The 17,743-nt window shown below is 43.1% G+C and overlaps 1 protein-coding gene across 8 annotated transcripts in view; it reads right to left on the minus strand.

The window, feature by feature from the left end:
* CHL1 (cell adhesion molecule L1 like) overlaps window positions 1–17,743 on the minus strand; it is a 128,490-nt gene that overhangs the window by 16,483 nt on the left and 94,264 nt on the right. For all 8 annotated transcript variants that reach the window (XR_007628645.1, XM_050312698.1, XM_050312700.1 and 5 more), the window contains 11 exons: window positions 13,397–13,528; window positions 12,905–13,042; window positions 12,212–12,323; window positions 11,317–11,483; window positions 9,571–9,736; window positions 8,166–8,290; window positions 5,126–5,227; window positions 4,722–4,919; window positions 3,476–3,546; window positions 1,489–1,711; window positions 121–236 (listed from right to left, as the gene is read on the minus strand). Coding sequence is in view for 7 of the 8 variants with exons in the window: in XM_050312698.1 (XP_050168655.1) it covers window positions 121–236; window positions 1,489–1,711; window positions 3,476–3,546; window positions 4,722–4,919; window positions 5,126–5,227; window positions 8,166–8,290; window positions 9,571–9,736; window positions 11,317–11,483; window positions 12,212–12,323; window positions 12,905–13,042; window positions 13,397–13,528 (1,550 nt within the window). In the remaining variant the exon portion in view is untranslated. The remainder of the gene's footprint in view (window positions 1–120; window positions 237–1,488; window positions 1,712–3,475; window positions 3,547–4,721; window positions 4,920–5,125; window positions 5,228–8,165; window positions 8,291–9,570; window positions 9,737–11,316; window positions 11,484–12,211; window positions 12,324–12,904; window positions 13,043–13,396; window positions 13,529–17,743) is intronic.

Consider the following 17,743-nt stretch of genomic DNA (forward strand, 5'->3'; position numbering starts at 1 on the left):
GAACATGAGAATGATTTCCCTGACCTTCCCAAAAATGAGAGGTTGCAAGTTATCCTTGATCTGGGATTTCTTTAGTAGTTTATTCAACCATATAGAAATATTTAAAGAGAAATTTTTAACCTTATAGCCTCTTAAATGTCCACGAACTCTGTCCCTTGGTATTCCAAACCAGTAGACTTTGACCAGTGTGCTGTTCACAACATCCACCGACACGCCCAAAGGAGCAGCATCTGGGACTGTAAGAACAAAAGTACCAGGTATTAAAGACACTTCCAAGAGCCCAGATTCCCACTGTTCACAGCTCCAGGGCTTGGCTTTCCAGCTCAAACCGTGGCAGCTCATGCAGTCTCACTGCAGGCAAGAAAACAGCCATTGCACCTGCATCCAATGGGTGAAATGGGCCAATAAACATGATTTTTTTTTTCCATATCAGGGTTTTCTGCTGAGGGTTGGAATACAGGTGCACTGGGACATATGAATTTCTACACCAGTATTTATGATTTCCTGTTTCAAGCAATGCTCACAGCAGTGAGAAGAATAAAAAAATGATTAACACAGTACTCAAGAAGGCAATCATAAAGTTTTTTTTTATAATCAATTTCATTTTACAACTAAGCTCATTAAACAGTTGGATTTTAATCACTGAGCAACACAGAGAGTTATAACAGTGCCTGGAAAAAAAAAGAGGCCTTGATCCACTAACAACTGAATTGCAAGGAATATTTTCCAGAGATAGATATAAAATAAGACTCATCACAGACAGACAAGGAAAATAAACATGCTGTGGAGTTTCTTTCCCCCTGTCTCACTATTCAAATACACTCTGAGGGGAGAAAAGATGAACAACCAAACCTTATTCCCACCTCTAGGTGTGCAGTGGGAATTCTCACTGTCTGAACAGCACCAAGCCCATTTCCAGCATTAGAACCTTGTGCTGGTGAAACACAGAGGGGCTTTGCCACCTGGGAGTCAAGGAAACCACTGGACAGAAGCCCAGCCTGGAGAAGATGGCACATTCTTCAAGGACTCAATGGACAAGGCAACACTCAGCATCACCTATAAATTCACTTACAACATGCAGTGCCTGAGAGTTTGTACCCAGTTAGCAGAGTAATTAACTTCTGACAGAATTACAATGGGTGAGTTGGGCCTCACAGAACCTACAGACTTTTTTTTCCCACCAAGCACAGCACGACTGCTACACTTCATAGGCTTCTTATGGACTGTGGCCTCCAAACAAGCACCCAGGTTAAGGCAGCAACTGAGATTAATGAAAGCACAAATGATCTCTCCAAAAACCCTCACAGTCCAGCAAACCGCATCCAGCATTGGTGGTATCCCTGTCTCCTGAAGCCCTCTGTGCTGGCCACTGGCATTTCAGCAGTCTTGCCTGGGAGCTGCCTAACCCCTCACTCCATATCTGATGGTTTTGCATCCCAGGAATCCCCCCCTGCAGCGTGTTTGGACGCTAAAGTCTCCCCTACTCACAGTCCTCTCCCGAATATCCGATGGTAACGTTTGGTTCGGGGCCGGATCCTAAATCATTGACTGCCTGGACTTTGATCTCGTAAGGCACGAAGGTGGGAGTGTTTCTCACAGTCAGGGAATGTTTCTTCACCGTCTCCTCGTTCCAGTCCGTCCTGACCCCCCGCTGCCTCCAGCTCACTTTGTACTCCAGCCCTGGCCCGTTCCTCTCCACAGGTTTCAATGGCTGTGGGAGAAGTTAAAAGAGATCTTGTCTGCCTTTGTTGCAGCAATCATGAAACAGCAGCTGAGGGGAGGGGGGGAATAATTTTGGGGAGTGTGTTACACGTCGGAAGAGGAAAAGGAGGAAAAATAAAGCTTGAACTTTTCGCTGTCACGTCAATTTTAAGATGACTGGGAGAACGATGTCACCGCTCCAAGAGAAGTCGTGGCATTGACGTGGGGGAAAGGCAGAGAAACAGCTGGATTAAAACCAGATTAATTGTTAGTAGACACATTTCTGCATCCTACATGCATCAGGTTTTGTTTTGCCACAGGTTTCCTTGTGTGAGGTGAAAGCACATGCCCTCAGCACAACTAAATTGCGTGTTTTGGCACACGGCTCTGTGTGTGCCTCTTAGCAAAGATAAAATTTGCATTTTATCTTAGAATTTTATGTAGCGCAGCAAGTCGGGTCATTAAAATTTAGATTTGTTCTAACTACACACCAAATGCTTGAAACTGTGCCTGGACACTTAATGTGCAACTGCTGGGCTACTCTGTTTGCACCCATCAGCTGAAGAATTCATCCCAGCATGGTTCCCTTCTAATTAACATTCATTTTTAAAATATTAGGGTATGTAAAGCAATGGCTTGTCATGAGACATTCTCCAGTTGGGTTTATTTCTCTAAAAATGTCCTACTTTAATAAATAAAGTTAAATAGTCACCTGCCCCTCCAAACATGCTGAGGGTTAGTTCATTAAAACAGCTGTGGGTGTTTCCCGTTGTACAGACTACTTTTAATTATATTTAAATTATATGTTGTAAATATTAAATATTCAATAGTTGGTCTATGTAGATAGACAATAATTAGTATGCACACAGAGATCTGAAATGAAATGGCATCAATTAGCAGCAGAAAGTGATGCCCCATTGATGCTCCTTATCCACCCAATCTGGGGGATCTGCAAAAATTCCCACTGCTCTGCTCTGAGGGCACGAGGACCTTTGGGATGACTGTTGTAAATGAGTTGGTAGATTGGGCAGCTTTCTAATGGGCACCACTGTGAGATTCACCTCCATGGCAAAGATCTCAGGGAGTGGGATTTGCAAGAGGAGCTGAAGAAGTGAAAAATTCCTACAAAAATATTACTCCTCGTTTAGAGTTAAATTGAAGCACTGCTTGACTCGTATTTTGATCTCACTTAATGCTGCAAATCCATGGCTGAAAATCTAGTCACTAATGCTCAGCTGGTCTCTTAATCCAAAAATAGGCAGATTAACATCATTTTGCAGTTTTTGTCTGTCAGAAATAGCATGTTCAGTGCCCAGCAGTTCCTCTGAAAAGCACACAGGAAGCTCCATAAATAAATGAATATCCTGTTTACAGCATTTTAATGATTCAACAAGATTTAACAAAGCCTTTCTATCCCATTCTCTGCCTTCAGTCTCAGCTTTCACTTCCACTTCTGCCCAGTCTGAGCAGTGATTAAAGGCTTCCCAGAGAGGAGCAGAACTTGGTTCAGTTCAAGGAAGTCATACCAGCATTTCCCAGTAAAAATACTGAGTATTACCACCCTGAATCCTTAAGGTTGGAAAAAAACCTCCAAGGACATCAAGCCCAACCTTTTCTGAGAGGTGGGGTTGTTCTGCCTGACCCTGGGCTGTGTCACAAGGCAAAAATCCCATTCAAATCCAAGGAATGGAGAGAGGGCCATCTCCTTTTTGATGCAATTACAGCATCAAACCTGTTTCCAATATTGCAGCATTTACAGACATGTTTTCCTTACCTCCCATTTCATCACCATTTCATTGGGTTCAGAAGCCTCAACTCGGATGTTTTCTGGGTTCTTGTCTGGAGCTGGAACCACACAGGGGACAAGGTTAGTTTGCATATCCTGGGGTTTATTTCCATTTAGTGTTTAAATGCAAAACAAGCATTTATTATGTCTCTATTAGTGAAAGACACCTACATAAAAAAACCACTTGTGAGATTAATTACTGGCATCAGCAGAGCTGATGTGACCAAAACACATTGTTTATGCAGTTTTGATTCCTAAGTGCCCCTGTTGGTTGGAGCCACCAGCTAACATGGAGCTGTGACTTTTGGATTGGAAAGCACCAGATGTAGGGGGATTATGAGGACGAGATTTCTCTCCCTGTGGGGACAGCAAACAGAAGGTGGATCATTAGTGGGACACACACACAAAGCTGAAGAAGGACCTGAAATTGAAGTAAAGAGGCTTAAAAAAAAAAAAAAGAGAAATGCCAAGGAATGCAAATGCTGTACTGAACAGTTGGCCTCTGAAATGACTTGCAGGGAGACAACATTCTCTGCCACAGTGAAATGCTCTGTGAATGGAGAGTTTTGACAAGCTCAGTGCTGCTGAAAGGCTCCCTGCAAACCCAGCTCTTCTCCAGCAACTTGTCCATGAAGGGCTGCCAAGGGCTTTAAAGGTGGAAAATCAGCAGAGTGGGGTGCTAGAGGCAGGAAAAACACAGCAGCCTGGACTCTTCCCTCTGGCACCCTCTGGAATTTTATGTAGCACAGCAAGTTGGATCATTAAAATTTAGATTTGTTCTAACTACACACCAAATGCTTGAAACTGTGCCTAGACACTTAATGTGCAACTGCTGGACTACTCTGTTTTTACCAGTCACTGAAGAATCCATCCCAGCATGGCTCCCATCTAATTAACATTCATTTCTAGAACAGCAGAAGATGTATGACAATGGCTGGTCATGAGACATTCTCCAGTTCATTTCATTTCCCTGAAAACGTGCTACTTTCATTAATAAAGTTAATTAAAGTGGTCACCTGCCCCTCCAAACATGCTGAGGGTTATTTCAGGCCACTGGACCAGCTGTGGGTGTTTCCCACCACATAACCTACTTTTAATAATCCTTTGAGCTGCCACCGAAAGCAGCACGGGTGACCTTGATTCCTTCACCCCTCTGAAGAACAGGAGGGCACAGAAAACGCTGAAAAACCCACTAAAAATGGTAACATTCAGGAAATCAGAGAGGAGTTTTTACCAGCTGGGGGTGTTGAGTAGCGCAGGGATGGTTTGCTGGGTTGGCTCCTCCCCACAGCGTTCACAGACACGACACGGAACTGATAATTCACGTACGGGGACAGGGACAACACGGCCGTGGTGTCATTCCCTGGGATTCTGGTGAGCTCCTGCCACCTCCCTGGCTCCCACCTGTTCTCTTCAAACTCTACGATGGACTCTGAGCAGGAAAAGGAACAAAAACAGAAGGAAAAAAAGGCAGAGCTTGCATAAACAGCTTAGAACTATCTCAGAACAACTTACAGCAAATTGAGTGGAGTAACCAAATGGATCAAGGAGGGCTGTGAGCAGGGTTTGTTTCTTTAAACAGCCACGCTGTGCCAGAATGAGGAACAGCATGAGAGGATGCTAAAAAACCCCTCCTACCATTGACAGGGCTGTTGTGGCTGGACCCAGCTCTCCAGGACAGTCGAACACTTCGGTTCTGGTTTTCAGAGAGCTGAAGGTCTTCTGGTGGATCAGGAACATCTGAGAAAGAAGGAGGAAGTGTCAGGAGCACAGCCAGCTGTTTCTGGTTTTTTAGCATTTTCCAAAGGATTGGAGCAGCAAGTTCAGTGAGGGTGGTGGTAAAACAGCCTTTGATTTCAAAATGGACACAATGAGGAAAGCAGGAATTGCTTTTGAAAATCCTTTTTGTTCCAGACAACCAGGAGGATTCTTCAGGACCCAGGGAATGGCTGGAGCTGTGTCAGAGCAGGCTCAGGGTGGATCTCAGGAAAGGTTCTTCCCCCAGAGGGTGGTTGGCACTGAACAGGCTCCCCAGGGCAGTGGGCACAGCCCCAGGGCTGCCAGAGCTCCAGGAGGGTTTGGATGATCCTCTGGGGCACAGGGTGGGACTCTTGGGGATGGGCCTGTGCAGGGCTGAGAGTTGGACTGGATGATCCTTGTGGGTCCCTTCCAACTCTGCATATTCTGGGATTCTAGCCCTGATTTTTCCTTTTTAAACACAATATCCTTCTCAAGTTCATTTCCATCTACTCTCATTACTGCACTTGCAACAACAAAGTTTTCTTTTCAAATCAACACCAAGATCTATTTAATCATTAATAGATATTGACACTGCTCTCAGCAGGAACTTATATCAGCATCACTTGGATTTCCTCTGGAGCAAACCACAGTGGGAGAAGGTGACTCAGCTCTGACAGTTATTGAACTTGGCCTTTTAGGGTATGACTGAAGGGATAACATTCATTATCCCAGCCATGGGGATCTATATTAATAAGAAACAAGAAAATTAATTACCTGCCGGCTCCACTAATGCTGTCCAGAGAATATATCAGAGGTAGAGGTGATGGTGAGTGTGACAACTATCCTGAACCTCCTAGGGACAAATCTGGGGCTCCAGAAGCCCCAAGCACAGAACTATCTGCTGCCAGAGATCGCTTTTTAGGGACATGATTGCCAGCATGACCAAAAGATGCTGCTCCCCCTCACAGACCTCGGCTACAGCAAGGGGGACAACCATCTCCAACACCTCCTTTTGCCAAAATTCTTGTAATTGAATGAGCACTTCCAAATCCAGCAGTTTCAGCCTGACAGGTGTTTCTCTGCCCTGTGGCTTGCTCTGACAGTCTGATTGGATTGGATTGGTTTGGTAACTGGAATGTGATGTAAAAGAGCAGTTTCTCCCTGCTGGGGGCTGGTGGCAATGACTCTTCACCCTCCCAAAGTCACAAACACACTCCCCCCTTAAACAGGGCTGGTGTTTCAACACCTAAAAAATGTGCAGACCAAGGAAATGTGATTGCACAACTTCAGGTCTTTGACCTGCCTCCACCCCAATCCCCAACTCCATTTTTGGCTGACAATATTATTTCTTACAGGAAAACCAGTTCCTTCAACCACAGACTGTCTCTGTCATTGTGAAAGAAATTCATTGTGTTTGTTTTAAATAACAATAATGTGTTTTCTTGTTTTGGAAAGGGATGGAGTCACCATGTCTGCTGGTCTTCAAAAGATGTGTGGATGTGGCTCTTGTGGACATGGTTAACATCTGGACTCAGTGGTCTTAGAGGTCTTTCCCAATCTGAACAACTCTATGATTCTTTGTTTATCTCAGGGTACATCAAAAAGTTAAGAACTTCATATTTTAAGTTAAGAAGTTTTATATTTGGGTTGAAGGTTTTGTTTTTTTGTTTTGTTTTACTTTTCTTTGCATTTCTTACTCCTATTTCTTTAATACCCTGGAAAAAATCAGGAAAGCACAGTTTAAAAATCTCCAGGAATTTTGCTGTTCTATTCTTGGAGTATATCCATTTAAAATTCAGTATATTAATTTAAAGATGCTGATGGTGCATCTTAAAGATACTCAGCCCGCTACCTGTTCATTAAATATACAACAGATATTTAGAAATATTCTAACTGAATATTTCTTTTGCTCTTAGTTGCCCATATTCTGATGTCTCCATCTGTGCCATATTTAGTTCTTTAGTCATCTCACAAGTCTTTCATTGCAAAAGAAACCTGAATTTTTCATTTGAAAGGTAACAGATACTGTTAATCCACCAAGACCTTTCTTATATGCAATAAACAAGGAGAAAAGTGCACAAAACTGTTTTTCTTCTTCTGCAAACCAGTTTTTTAAAAAGGAATAAAGTACTTTATGAAATTTTCATAAGGAATGTAACGAATAGCCTACAAGCATTTTGAATTATACAGCACTGAGGAACCCAGTACCATAAATAATGTGCACAGCATCTTCTTAATTTACTATTTACTGAAAAATATCACGCCTTTAAAGTGCAAAAACATCCTGAAGGTCAGATTGACTTATTTCTTTTTGCAATCACTGCCAGAAATGAATAAAAATGTACAATGGAGCAAAAATTAACGTGATTAAAACTGTCCACAAAATTGTAGTTATTGGGTGATGCCCTTGGGTACCTGTGCAATGGGATGCACATCACAAATTCACCCTCTTAATTCCAAGTGGCCCTTCAGGAAGGGAGGAAGGTTGGAAGGAGGCTCACACAAGGTCAAGCTTCAGACCCAGTGGGTCAAGGCTTTCCTCTGCTGTGGACTTTCTCTTTGCCACTGGACAATCATTTACGTTCAGATTCACAGAGAAAATTAATCCTTTCAGGTGCTTAACTGGCACTGATCTTCAGTGGAGCTGGACAACTAAATACTGGCCTTATGTCCTTCTTCTTCAAAAAATAGTTCAATTCTTATGTAGATTTCCAATAGAATGAGATGAAGGACTGAGCACGGACTTCAAAGCAGCAGCAGGGCCATTCTTAATATGCTGTTACACCTTCCAACCTGGGCTCCCCCCCTACAGCCACTGTGGGGGACTCCAGAACTGAGAAAAAAATGCTGCCTCATCTTACTATAACCAAGATGAAATATAAATAAGTGCTGCAATGGCATTTGGAGCTGTCTGAGCAGCAGGAAAATCAGCCCTTACCAAGAACAATCAGCTGCGACTCGGCCGTGGCAGAATCCAGGGAAGTGCTGCCCACACAGGTGTAAACTCCTTGATCCTCCAGCAGCACACTGGAGATGAACAGTGTATCCCTGTCCAGGATCATCCTAAAGGGACAACAAAAAAACCAAAAACAAAGGATGAAAAAAATCTGTAAGATAAATATGACAGACAGACACCACTGTTCTCTGAAAAACTGAGCCTAAAAGAACTTGGTAATGGGACATGCTGACATAATTGCACACCAGGACTATTAATTTAAACATAATTGTAGTTGTATTATACGCTGTGCTGGGGACTGTTATTTGTGTTTTGTAGCAATTTCGCCTCCGTGGCTGGAAGTTGATGTGTCAATGCTGGTCTGAAAAGAACCCCATTGATATGCACGGGATCAGTGTCTGAATCATGGGATTTTGGCACGTCATTAATGAGGCAAATGTGTGGGCTTTATGCCGGAATTTTTGAAAGGGTGGAGTAAAACTGGGCATTCCCAATCCACCTGTGTAATGTCCAATGCCCAGGGGAAGTTGGAATTATCCCAGGCAAGTGTGCTCCATGGCAGACATGGAATTGCCTGGCACTCCCTCCCCACCCTAGGTGGGCTCAGCAGGATCTCCAACCTCTCCAGCACTGCAGTGTTTAGGAAACCATCTCCTTTCTGTGGTAATTAATAAAGACACCTATTAACCACTGTGGGACCCCTCCCATGGAATAGGGGCTGAGCTCCACCCTCTGGAGGAAAATGGCAACACAAAAAATAGACCAAAACTCAGCCTGGGCTTGCAAGTCCTAAACTTACATGTAGGACAAACTCGTTGCTTTTAATGTGTAGGATTGTAGGCAGAATCCCACAAATCTGTTTTCCATTCATTTCAACATTGGAAGGACTTTGCTTTGGTCAAACAGGTGTAAAACACAGGAAAAAAATAGTTCCAGTAAAGAAGAGAAACAAAACCCTAGTTGGCTGCCCTGGGGGGTTTTGGGTTGAACCAACATTTATATTATATATAAATTCTACATATTAGATAGATAGATAGATAGATAGATAGAAATAGGTAGAAATAGATATATAGATATAGGTAGATATATATTTTATAGTAGATATATATAAATAGATAGATATTGAGATATAAAGTATAACATTATGTTCTGCTGTGGGGATGAAAGAGTTAATAAATCCCCAAACCATTTACCATGGACAGTAACTCATTCAGTTGGATTTATATGTATAAAATGCAGATCTATTCACACACCACATGAAGAATTCTTGCAGCCTTAAATTTGCATTTCAAGCTATTAAGGCTCGTGGTTTAATGAATCTCGTGTTGCAGCCCCACATCACATCATCCAGCTGAGATCAGAAAATCCTTGTTCCCCCCCCACTCACCTGCCACCTTCCGTGCTGTTGACTGGCAGCTCATCTCCATCTTTCCTCCAGGATAATTTAAAGCTGTGTTTCAAGTGGGAATCATACTCAGCCTGACATTTCAACAAAATTGAATGTGATTTCAACACTCTGGGGTTCTTGGGAGTAACAGCAAGTTTTGTAGCATCTGATTGATCACAGAAAAACACTTTGATTAGGAGAGAGAGGGACTATTATATCAAATTTTTTACCCTTCATATATAAAAATCAACCTTAGGAGCAACAATCATGTCTTTTTTTTTTATTTTTTTTTTGTTATGTATACACACATTTCAAGAGAAGGATGGTTTGTTTTGAACTAGATATTTGCCAGGATTTAATTTTTTTGTCTTGAAGAGTTTTTCAGTTCACTCTAATTCAAAGAGCTCCAGAAAAAAAAAAAAACCTCCACAAAATAAAAAGTCACAGGTGAAAATCCTTGTTAGCAGACTGTCATGAAAGGGGTGATAAAAAAAAGAAAAAAAAAGGCTTGAATATGATTTTTATGTCTAATTGCCATTTGAAATAAGCTTTGGCAATGATCCAAGAAAAATTACAAGCTTATTAAAGTCAAGTGAGAAAAAATTATTGCAATCAAGTTTGTTCTTTTAATTGACTGTAATGCAAACGCAGAAACAGATGAATAAGTAAGGAGAAGGCACTTAGCAGAATTTATATTTGCAGAGAAACGTTGCTCTGTGAGAATTTCATTGTGCATTTTCATGTTTATTAGCACTGTAAAAATTACAAAGCAAAGGGAGTGGGTGGAAATAGAACACAAAGGGAGTGGCCTTTTCCCCTCAAGTTTGTCACAGCAAACCCTGCATTGGAGAGTCCTTTGGAGGACTTTGCTAATTGAGTATTTAAGGGTTTTTTATTGGCCTTACACAAATCCTAAGTAAATTTGTGTAAAACCCACTGTGCACTGAACAGAAGCTGTTTGCTGCCAACCTGGCATATAAATCCCTTAAAACAGAACTGGAGCCCAAGGAATGGATCTAAAATTTATAAATAAACACATTTCAGTAATTTTTTGGGGTTGTTTTTGCTGTATTTACAAATATTTATCAACAAACAGGCAAAAGCTCGGTGTTTAAGAGTTGGAGAGTCCTTAAACCAGCAGCACCCAGAACTCATCCTGCTGCACCGTGCTTGGTGTGCACAGTGGAATTTAATTCAGTTTGGGATGTTCCTTCTGACCAGCAAATGGGAAATAGCCTTAGGGAAGGAGATGGGAAGTGGTTTTAGGGAAGGAGGAATCCCAAGGCTGTGGGAGAAGCAGGAGCCCTGTCTGGCTCAGCAAGGACCCCACCAAGCCACGAGCACAGGAAGGGCTCTGGGCTCCCAAGGGTCAGCCAAGAACCTGCTCTGTAACAGGACCAGCAGCAAAAAGGAGGGGAAATCCTTCCAGGATAATGAACTTAATGGACATGGGATGTAAACTGCAAATTTTTCATGATTTTTGCAGATTCTGCAAGTGCCAAGAAGAAAGTGGACATCGTGTATGAGCATGGAGAAATCCAACAGAAACATGGGACAATGTTAAAGGCTACATGTATGTGAGACTTGTAGCAATTCCAGGTCATAATACCCAGGGAATTTCTAGATTCACAGAATAAATCTGTATCCTGGACTGAGCATCTACTGATTATTTGTTCACTGAACATGTGTAAATGCAAAACCTTTCCCAGCTGGGGAAGGTTTTTCTGTTCACAGGCAAGTCCTTACCTCTTATATCCAAATTAGCAGTGATTGCTGTTTTTCCAACAGAATTGGCAGCCCAGCAAGCATAAGATCCTGAGTCTTCCTTCTTGGTGTCTTTGATCTCCAGGGTTCCATTCTTATTTAACTCATAGCGGAATGATGAGAGGGGCTCTATGCTCTCATCCTTGGTCCTAAAGATCATAACAATAGGGCTGGTTTATTTACAGGGCTGCAGGAACTGTTATTTCATGGAGTTATTGCAGGGCACATGGGAATTTTGGGTCTCAGCTCTGCCTCTGAGAAATTAGAGTCATGGTTAGGGTGTAGATTAGATATTAGGAAGGAATTCTTCCCTGGGAGGGTGGGCAGGCCCTGGCACAGGCTGCCCAGAGAAGCTGTGGCTGCCCCATCCCTGGAAGTGTCCAAGGCCAGGTTGGAACAACCTAGGCTAGTGGAAGGTGTCCCTGCCCGTGGCAGGGGGTGGAACGAGATGATCTTTAATTCCCTTCCATCCCAGACTATTCTGTGAGTCTATGACAAGTGTCATAAAGGTCTTTAAACTACTCTGCCTTTAATCTATAGCTGCCATCTGCTATGACAATCCTGTGATTTCCAACCCTTTGGAACCATGTCCAGCTAAATATGTCCTTTAAGTCACTGTGTTTCCACCTCAATAGTGTGTCCAAACTTACAAAGTTGCCAACATTAATCCAAGGATTAGTGGCAGGATTTGGCTATTACAGCATGGCTTGGCTCAACAAACATCCCAGCACTTGTCTCACACAGGTATTGAGGACTTTCATCAACCCTTTTTATAAACCAGTTCTTTCTGTAGAAATAATAACTAACAGATTTTTCAGTGTTTAGTGAGCCTGTATGAACTTGTCTCACATGAAAACATCACTTCCCAGTATCTTACCATCTGACATCTGCTGCAGGTGAGGCAAAGATGTCACAGCGCAGGAAGGCACTGTAACCCACCACTGTGGCATAGTTCTCCCCATCTGAGGTCAGGATTAAGGGAGCAATATCTGCAGATGAGAATGTAAAGTGAGAAGCACTGGATTTCACAACTGGGAATACAAATATTGTCCGTGCATCATCCACTTTCCCAGCAAAGGTCAAAGGCTGAGACACTGCATGGACATGCTGGACATGTCAGAAATGCCTGAAATGTCTCCATGAGGCAAACCAGACCCAGTTCTGCTTCCTTTAGGGTTGTTCTTTATTTAATAAATTCCCATTTTTCACCCCCTTTTTCAAAGAACAGGCTGGGAATCACAACTGAAAGGAAAGATTAGCAATACACTTAATAATTCAAAAATAGAGTTGTGGTCACAATTAAGCTCCCAGTGGTTTGGATTCAAAAATTTTTGAGCCCAAGCATGTTTTTAAAATAAAGAGTATATCAAAGCTCACGAGTATCTCTGCTAATACAATAGTGCCCATGGTAAGACTTGTTGCATTAACTTGGATAAAGCAATTAAAATCTGGGGCAGTGCAAGGCACTGTGACATGGTTACAAGCACCAAGCTGTCCAGAGGACTCAGGCACGGGAGTGGGACACTGGGGTTGTCAGATCTCTTACTGTGAAGAGGAAAGGGGCACTCACTGAGGACGTTCACGTTGGCACTGGCCAGGATGGTGCCGTGCTTGTTGGTGGCTTCACACTGGAACACGGCACTGTCCTGCAGCTGCAGGTTGGTCAGGCTGATCTCCCGGGTAGAGACCCTCCCTCGGAAAGTCCTGCCTGGAAAAACCCAAATTATGTCAGCAGCTGGAGAAAATTTGACTGTGGAGTTCACAGTCTCTGTTCACTGCTTGAAAGTCAAAGGCAAAGCACATCTTTAGGATGAGCCTGAGATCAGCTCAGTGGGTTGGAGCACAGTGCTACTAACACCAAGGTTGTGGGTTGGATCCCTGTATGGTGCTCCATACCATGCTGCATTCTCTTCAAGATCACATTTAAACATTAGCTTCTTAAGTAAATAAATATTAATTAATATCTAAATAGATTCAAAATCAGACATCAACCTAGCATGTTAAGATTTGTGAGTTCCCACCCAGCCAGCCCCCGGGGGAGGACACTGGACCCGGCACGTACTATCGATGGGCATCCCGTTGAGTTTCCACTGGATGCTCGGCTCTGGGTTGCCGATCGCCTCACACAGCAGCACGAGGTTCGTTCCCACGCTGTAGACCCCACCTTCGGGCTTCTTCAGCCACTGGGGAGGCTCTGGAAAGAGGGCACAGAGCAGGGATCAGTGTCACAGCCCCCGGTGTCTGACCCTGCCACTGCCGCGCTCCTCCAGGAGGTGGCAAACGCAGCCAACACTTCAGCCCGTCCCGCAGCCGAATGGGATTCCTTGCAAAACCCATGTCAGGAAAGGTAAAATTAGCATCAGCACACAGCGGTTCTGTCCTTCAGACTCTGTGAGTGTCAGGGAGAGTGTAGAAATGGGCAGTGCTTATCCAAGTGGAAAACAAATGCAAATAGAAGGCGAGAGGCTGGGGAAGCAAGGAAACCTGAGCGGGTCAGCATTTCCATCAGGACCCTCAGCCTCGAGACTGGTCTGGGAAATGAGCTGACACTATTTCAGCAATGCAAACAAGATGCAAATACCCATCCAGCTCAAATCCCCCTCTCTAGGCATGAGAAAGTGGCTCCCACTGCCTTGCCCAGGACTGGAAGGAGCTCCACGACAGGATTCAGCCCCTCCACCTGTGCTGAGCAAAGGCACTGTCACTTCAATATTCTCTTTTTCCATCCTGTGTTCAGATCAGAGGCTGACCTGAAGCACATTTAGGAATGATGAAACATTCTCTCATTTGGGGGATGAGAGGAGGTTTGGATGCAGAAATGTTGCCCACAGGGTGGTGGTAGAGGAGCAGGCATGTGCTGCTGCATTCCCTGTGCTCTGCTTTCCCAGCACTGCCAGGCAAACTGTGGGGCTCTGAGGAAACCTTCTGCTCTGCAGAGCAGCCCATGAGCGTCAGGTACCCAAACCTCGTTGGAAAAACATATCCATAAGGGAGGGAAGGGAACTGAGAGAGAGAAAAAAGAGCCTTTATCTGATAAATGCTTCATTCTCTGACTGAGTGCCCACTTCAGTGGGCAGCCTCAGTCCAGAATACAACCTTGAATTCATCATTATCTCTCCCTGAAAAGCAGGAAACTTATGGATTTTAATACCAGATTTGACACTAACTCTTCTGCATGTGCTTGGCAGACCACTGGGCCTCCTTCCCTATTTGAAACAGGTGGGTTAATGCATGGAAAACCCTTGGATCCATTAGTGAATGCTCACAGAACACTTTGAAGATGAACAGAGCTGTTGCCTGGTAATACAACTGCAGATGTTATCAGTGTGATATGCTAAAACAAAGCATCACTGCTCATACTGACACAGATATTAAAAAAAACACCTCTGAGATGATACACAGATGATACACACCCAGTCCAGCATTTCCAGATGAAGAGACATTGTTCATCAACCTATAAAGACTGCAGTAAAATCCAAGATACTGAACCTTATCTAAAATGATAAGATCTTCCCATTTCCTTCACACAGGACAGGTTTTCTCACCTTCCTCACACACTGAGAGTTGCCTGCCCAGAGTGATACAACATCACATTTGTTTTGTTTCCTGGTATTTGACTCCAGGAAAAAAAACAACTCTGCAAATAACAGAACATTTTGGTCTTGCAGATCTTTTTCCTTCTCTTCCTCACACAGATCACGCTATCCTCAGGAAAAGGCAGGTTAATGGCATGGAGGTGAAAAGGTTTGTAGCAGTCCTGATTAAATTGCTGGTTTGGAATTTTTTCCTCTAAATCTGCCACAGACACAGTACTTGAGACAGGATATTTCCTTGTTTTGGAGGAGGGGACACCAAGCACAGCCTGAATACAAACCACCTGATGGATCCCTTCCTATTTCCATCTGTGCATGCACATGATGCCACTCTTTCCTGTCTTAGCATGGCAATGGCTGTGGGTGCCCCAAGGGAACGATGCAGCTGTGAAGTCAGAGGGAATGAGATTTTGCCAAGTATGAAATGGAATTTCACAGAAAGGTTGAAGAACCTCTTTTCCATGTGGCAGACGTGCTATACTACTTATAAGTACACAAAGTATCAGAATAACAAAATATACATGTGTTTGCAGTAACTACAAAATCCACTGGTTGAATAGTCAAAGAGTTAATCTGTGTGAGCAACAGGCAGAGGCAAATATTTCCTGCATCTTCCTGGTAAGAGTTATCAAAGTGAGCCTCCTGATTTAGAGATTTATGTCTTTACGGAAAATACTGACAGGTTCAAAAATGAGAGGGATCTAAAATGGGCATTTAGTCCATCCTACTGCAACAGAGCAGGATCATCTACACCTAAAACACCCAAACCTTCCCCTCAGCCTCCCATGCTGTGCCACCACTGTGCTTTTCCCCAGGACTAGAACAAATTTGTAACATCTAACCAACGTCTGCCTTGCTGCAGATTAACATATTGTATCTTACATCATCCCCAGGAAACTTTGTGAAGTAAGCTTCCATTCATCTGAACGTTCTTGTGCGCTCCTCACATTTATTTTTTAACAAATTAAACATACCTGTTTTTTTTTCCCAAATGCCGTAGTTTTGGGTTCTGTGACCACCCTTGCTGCCTTCTCCTGAACTGCCTCAGTTAACCCCAGCCTTGATGTAAAATTCCTTACATTAGGTGAGGCTTTATCCGTTCTCAGTAGTTTTTTTTCTCACAGCAACACTTTTCTTCATACTTTCCAGGATGATTTTTGCCTTTTCTGTCAGACTAACTTTTCCCAGCCATGTTCAGCTCTCCTCCCAACCAGCCTGACCAGACATTTCCCATCCTGTGCTGATGAAGCCAATTAGTGCTGCCTGGGGAGAACTGCTTTGCACTTGTGCTCACTGAAGCCCGTCCTGTTTATTCCGGACCACCTTCCCAAGTTGTCAAAGTCCTTTCAAGTTCTCCTCACATCTTCCCAAAGGTTGGCAATCCATCCCACTTTGGGGGCATCAGCAGCACCTGCAGCTGCAGGGACCACCTTGGGCTCTGCATCCTGTTGAAGCAGTTTCCCAGGGAAACACAGAAATACAATTTGAACCCGATTAAAACACCCAGTCCTGGTTCTGCCTCACATTGGCTTCGTCTGTTTTCTTTTTCTCTAGCTGAGCACCAAAAGCATTGCAAGACATAACTGCCCAGGCCCTTAGCTATTGTATCATTACTAAAATAATCATTATATTGTAATAATTATTTCTATTAAACACCATTTAGGAGCCTCAATCAAGACCAAGTAACATTAGATACTGAAGGCATTATGATACTGAAGATTTTGAGGTTGCATGTGCATTTGCTGTTGGGTTTGGTGGTCTATAAACAATAACCAAATAAACATTTGAAATCAAAGCAATTCTTGGGCTTGCTTTGCTATTTTTTTTTAATATAATTGTCTCTCATTCTAATAACAGCAGTGGGGGTTTTATGCCTGCTCTGATGTTCCAGGTTTCATCTTCCCTTGCAAAGAGATATTAAAATGCTCAAACAGTCAAGCAATTTGCTCGCTGAATATTTTCATGTGCTTGGTAATAATTACCTGAATCCTTGCCCTCAGACTCAGTAGGATTAGAAAGTGGGCTGCATGCAAATATCATTAAAATTGTTATTTAGAAGGATGGGGTAGTGGTTTGAGATCCTCAAATACCAGAAAGAAGAACAAAAAACATGGCAGTGAATCCTGATTTACACACCAGCACTAGACTGAAGATGGTTGGTGGTTAATAATAGATAATTTTTCTTCCATGTTTAATTTTCTTTTCCCTTTGAGAGGAGCCTGTCAGGTGTGAGGAAGCCCTAAGTCAGCACAACCTCCCTGAAGCCAACTGAAATTAATGCTCAATTCCAGAGCTCAGGATCTGCCCTTGAGTGTGCTCACAGGAGCTCCTGCAAGAATGATGAACGTGCCCATCTCTGATTAATGACAGTGACATTTGCTGGTTAGAAATTGGAGAAGACAACAGTGTTTGGGCTCATTTTTACCTTGATACCTTGGATGTGAGGTGACTCCTAATAGGAAGAATTCCTGCAGGTGACAGTAGTCATCATTAGTTACACACACGGAAAATGAATTTAACAGCAATGGCTGGAGTGGGATTATTCCCTTCTTTTACTTTTTTTTTTTTTTCCAGAAAGTTTTCCTTCCTCTACAGACCGGGGGAGATGGAGGTCAAAATCCCAAACTGCTAAATTAATGTTATTTCTCTGGTATTTTAGTTTCTGCCGCTCCTGCAATTTCTTTGAAGGAATCGATTTTTACAGCCGAGAAAATCATCGCCAGATTGTTAAAATATTCAGCTACAGCAGAGATGCTCCAAACCATCTGGAATGATTTCTGGGAGTCAGCACTTCCCCTCCATCGCAGCTGAAAACT

This window comes from Myiozetetes cayanensis, unplaced genomic scaffold, assembly GCF_022539395.1.
Source record: "Myiozetetes cayanensis isolate MyiCay16 unplaced genomic scaffold, myiCay2020 scf18, whole genome shotgun sequence".
Lineage (NCBI taxonomy): Eukaryota > Metazoa > Chordata > Aves > Passeriformes > Tyrannidae > Myiozetetes > Myiozetetes cayanensis.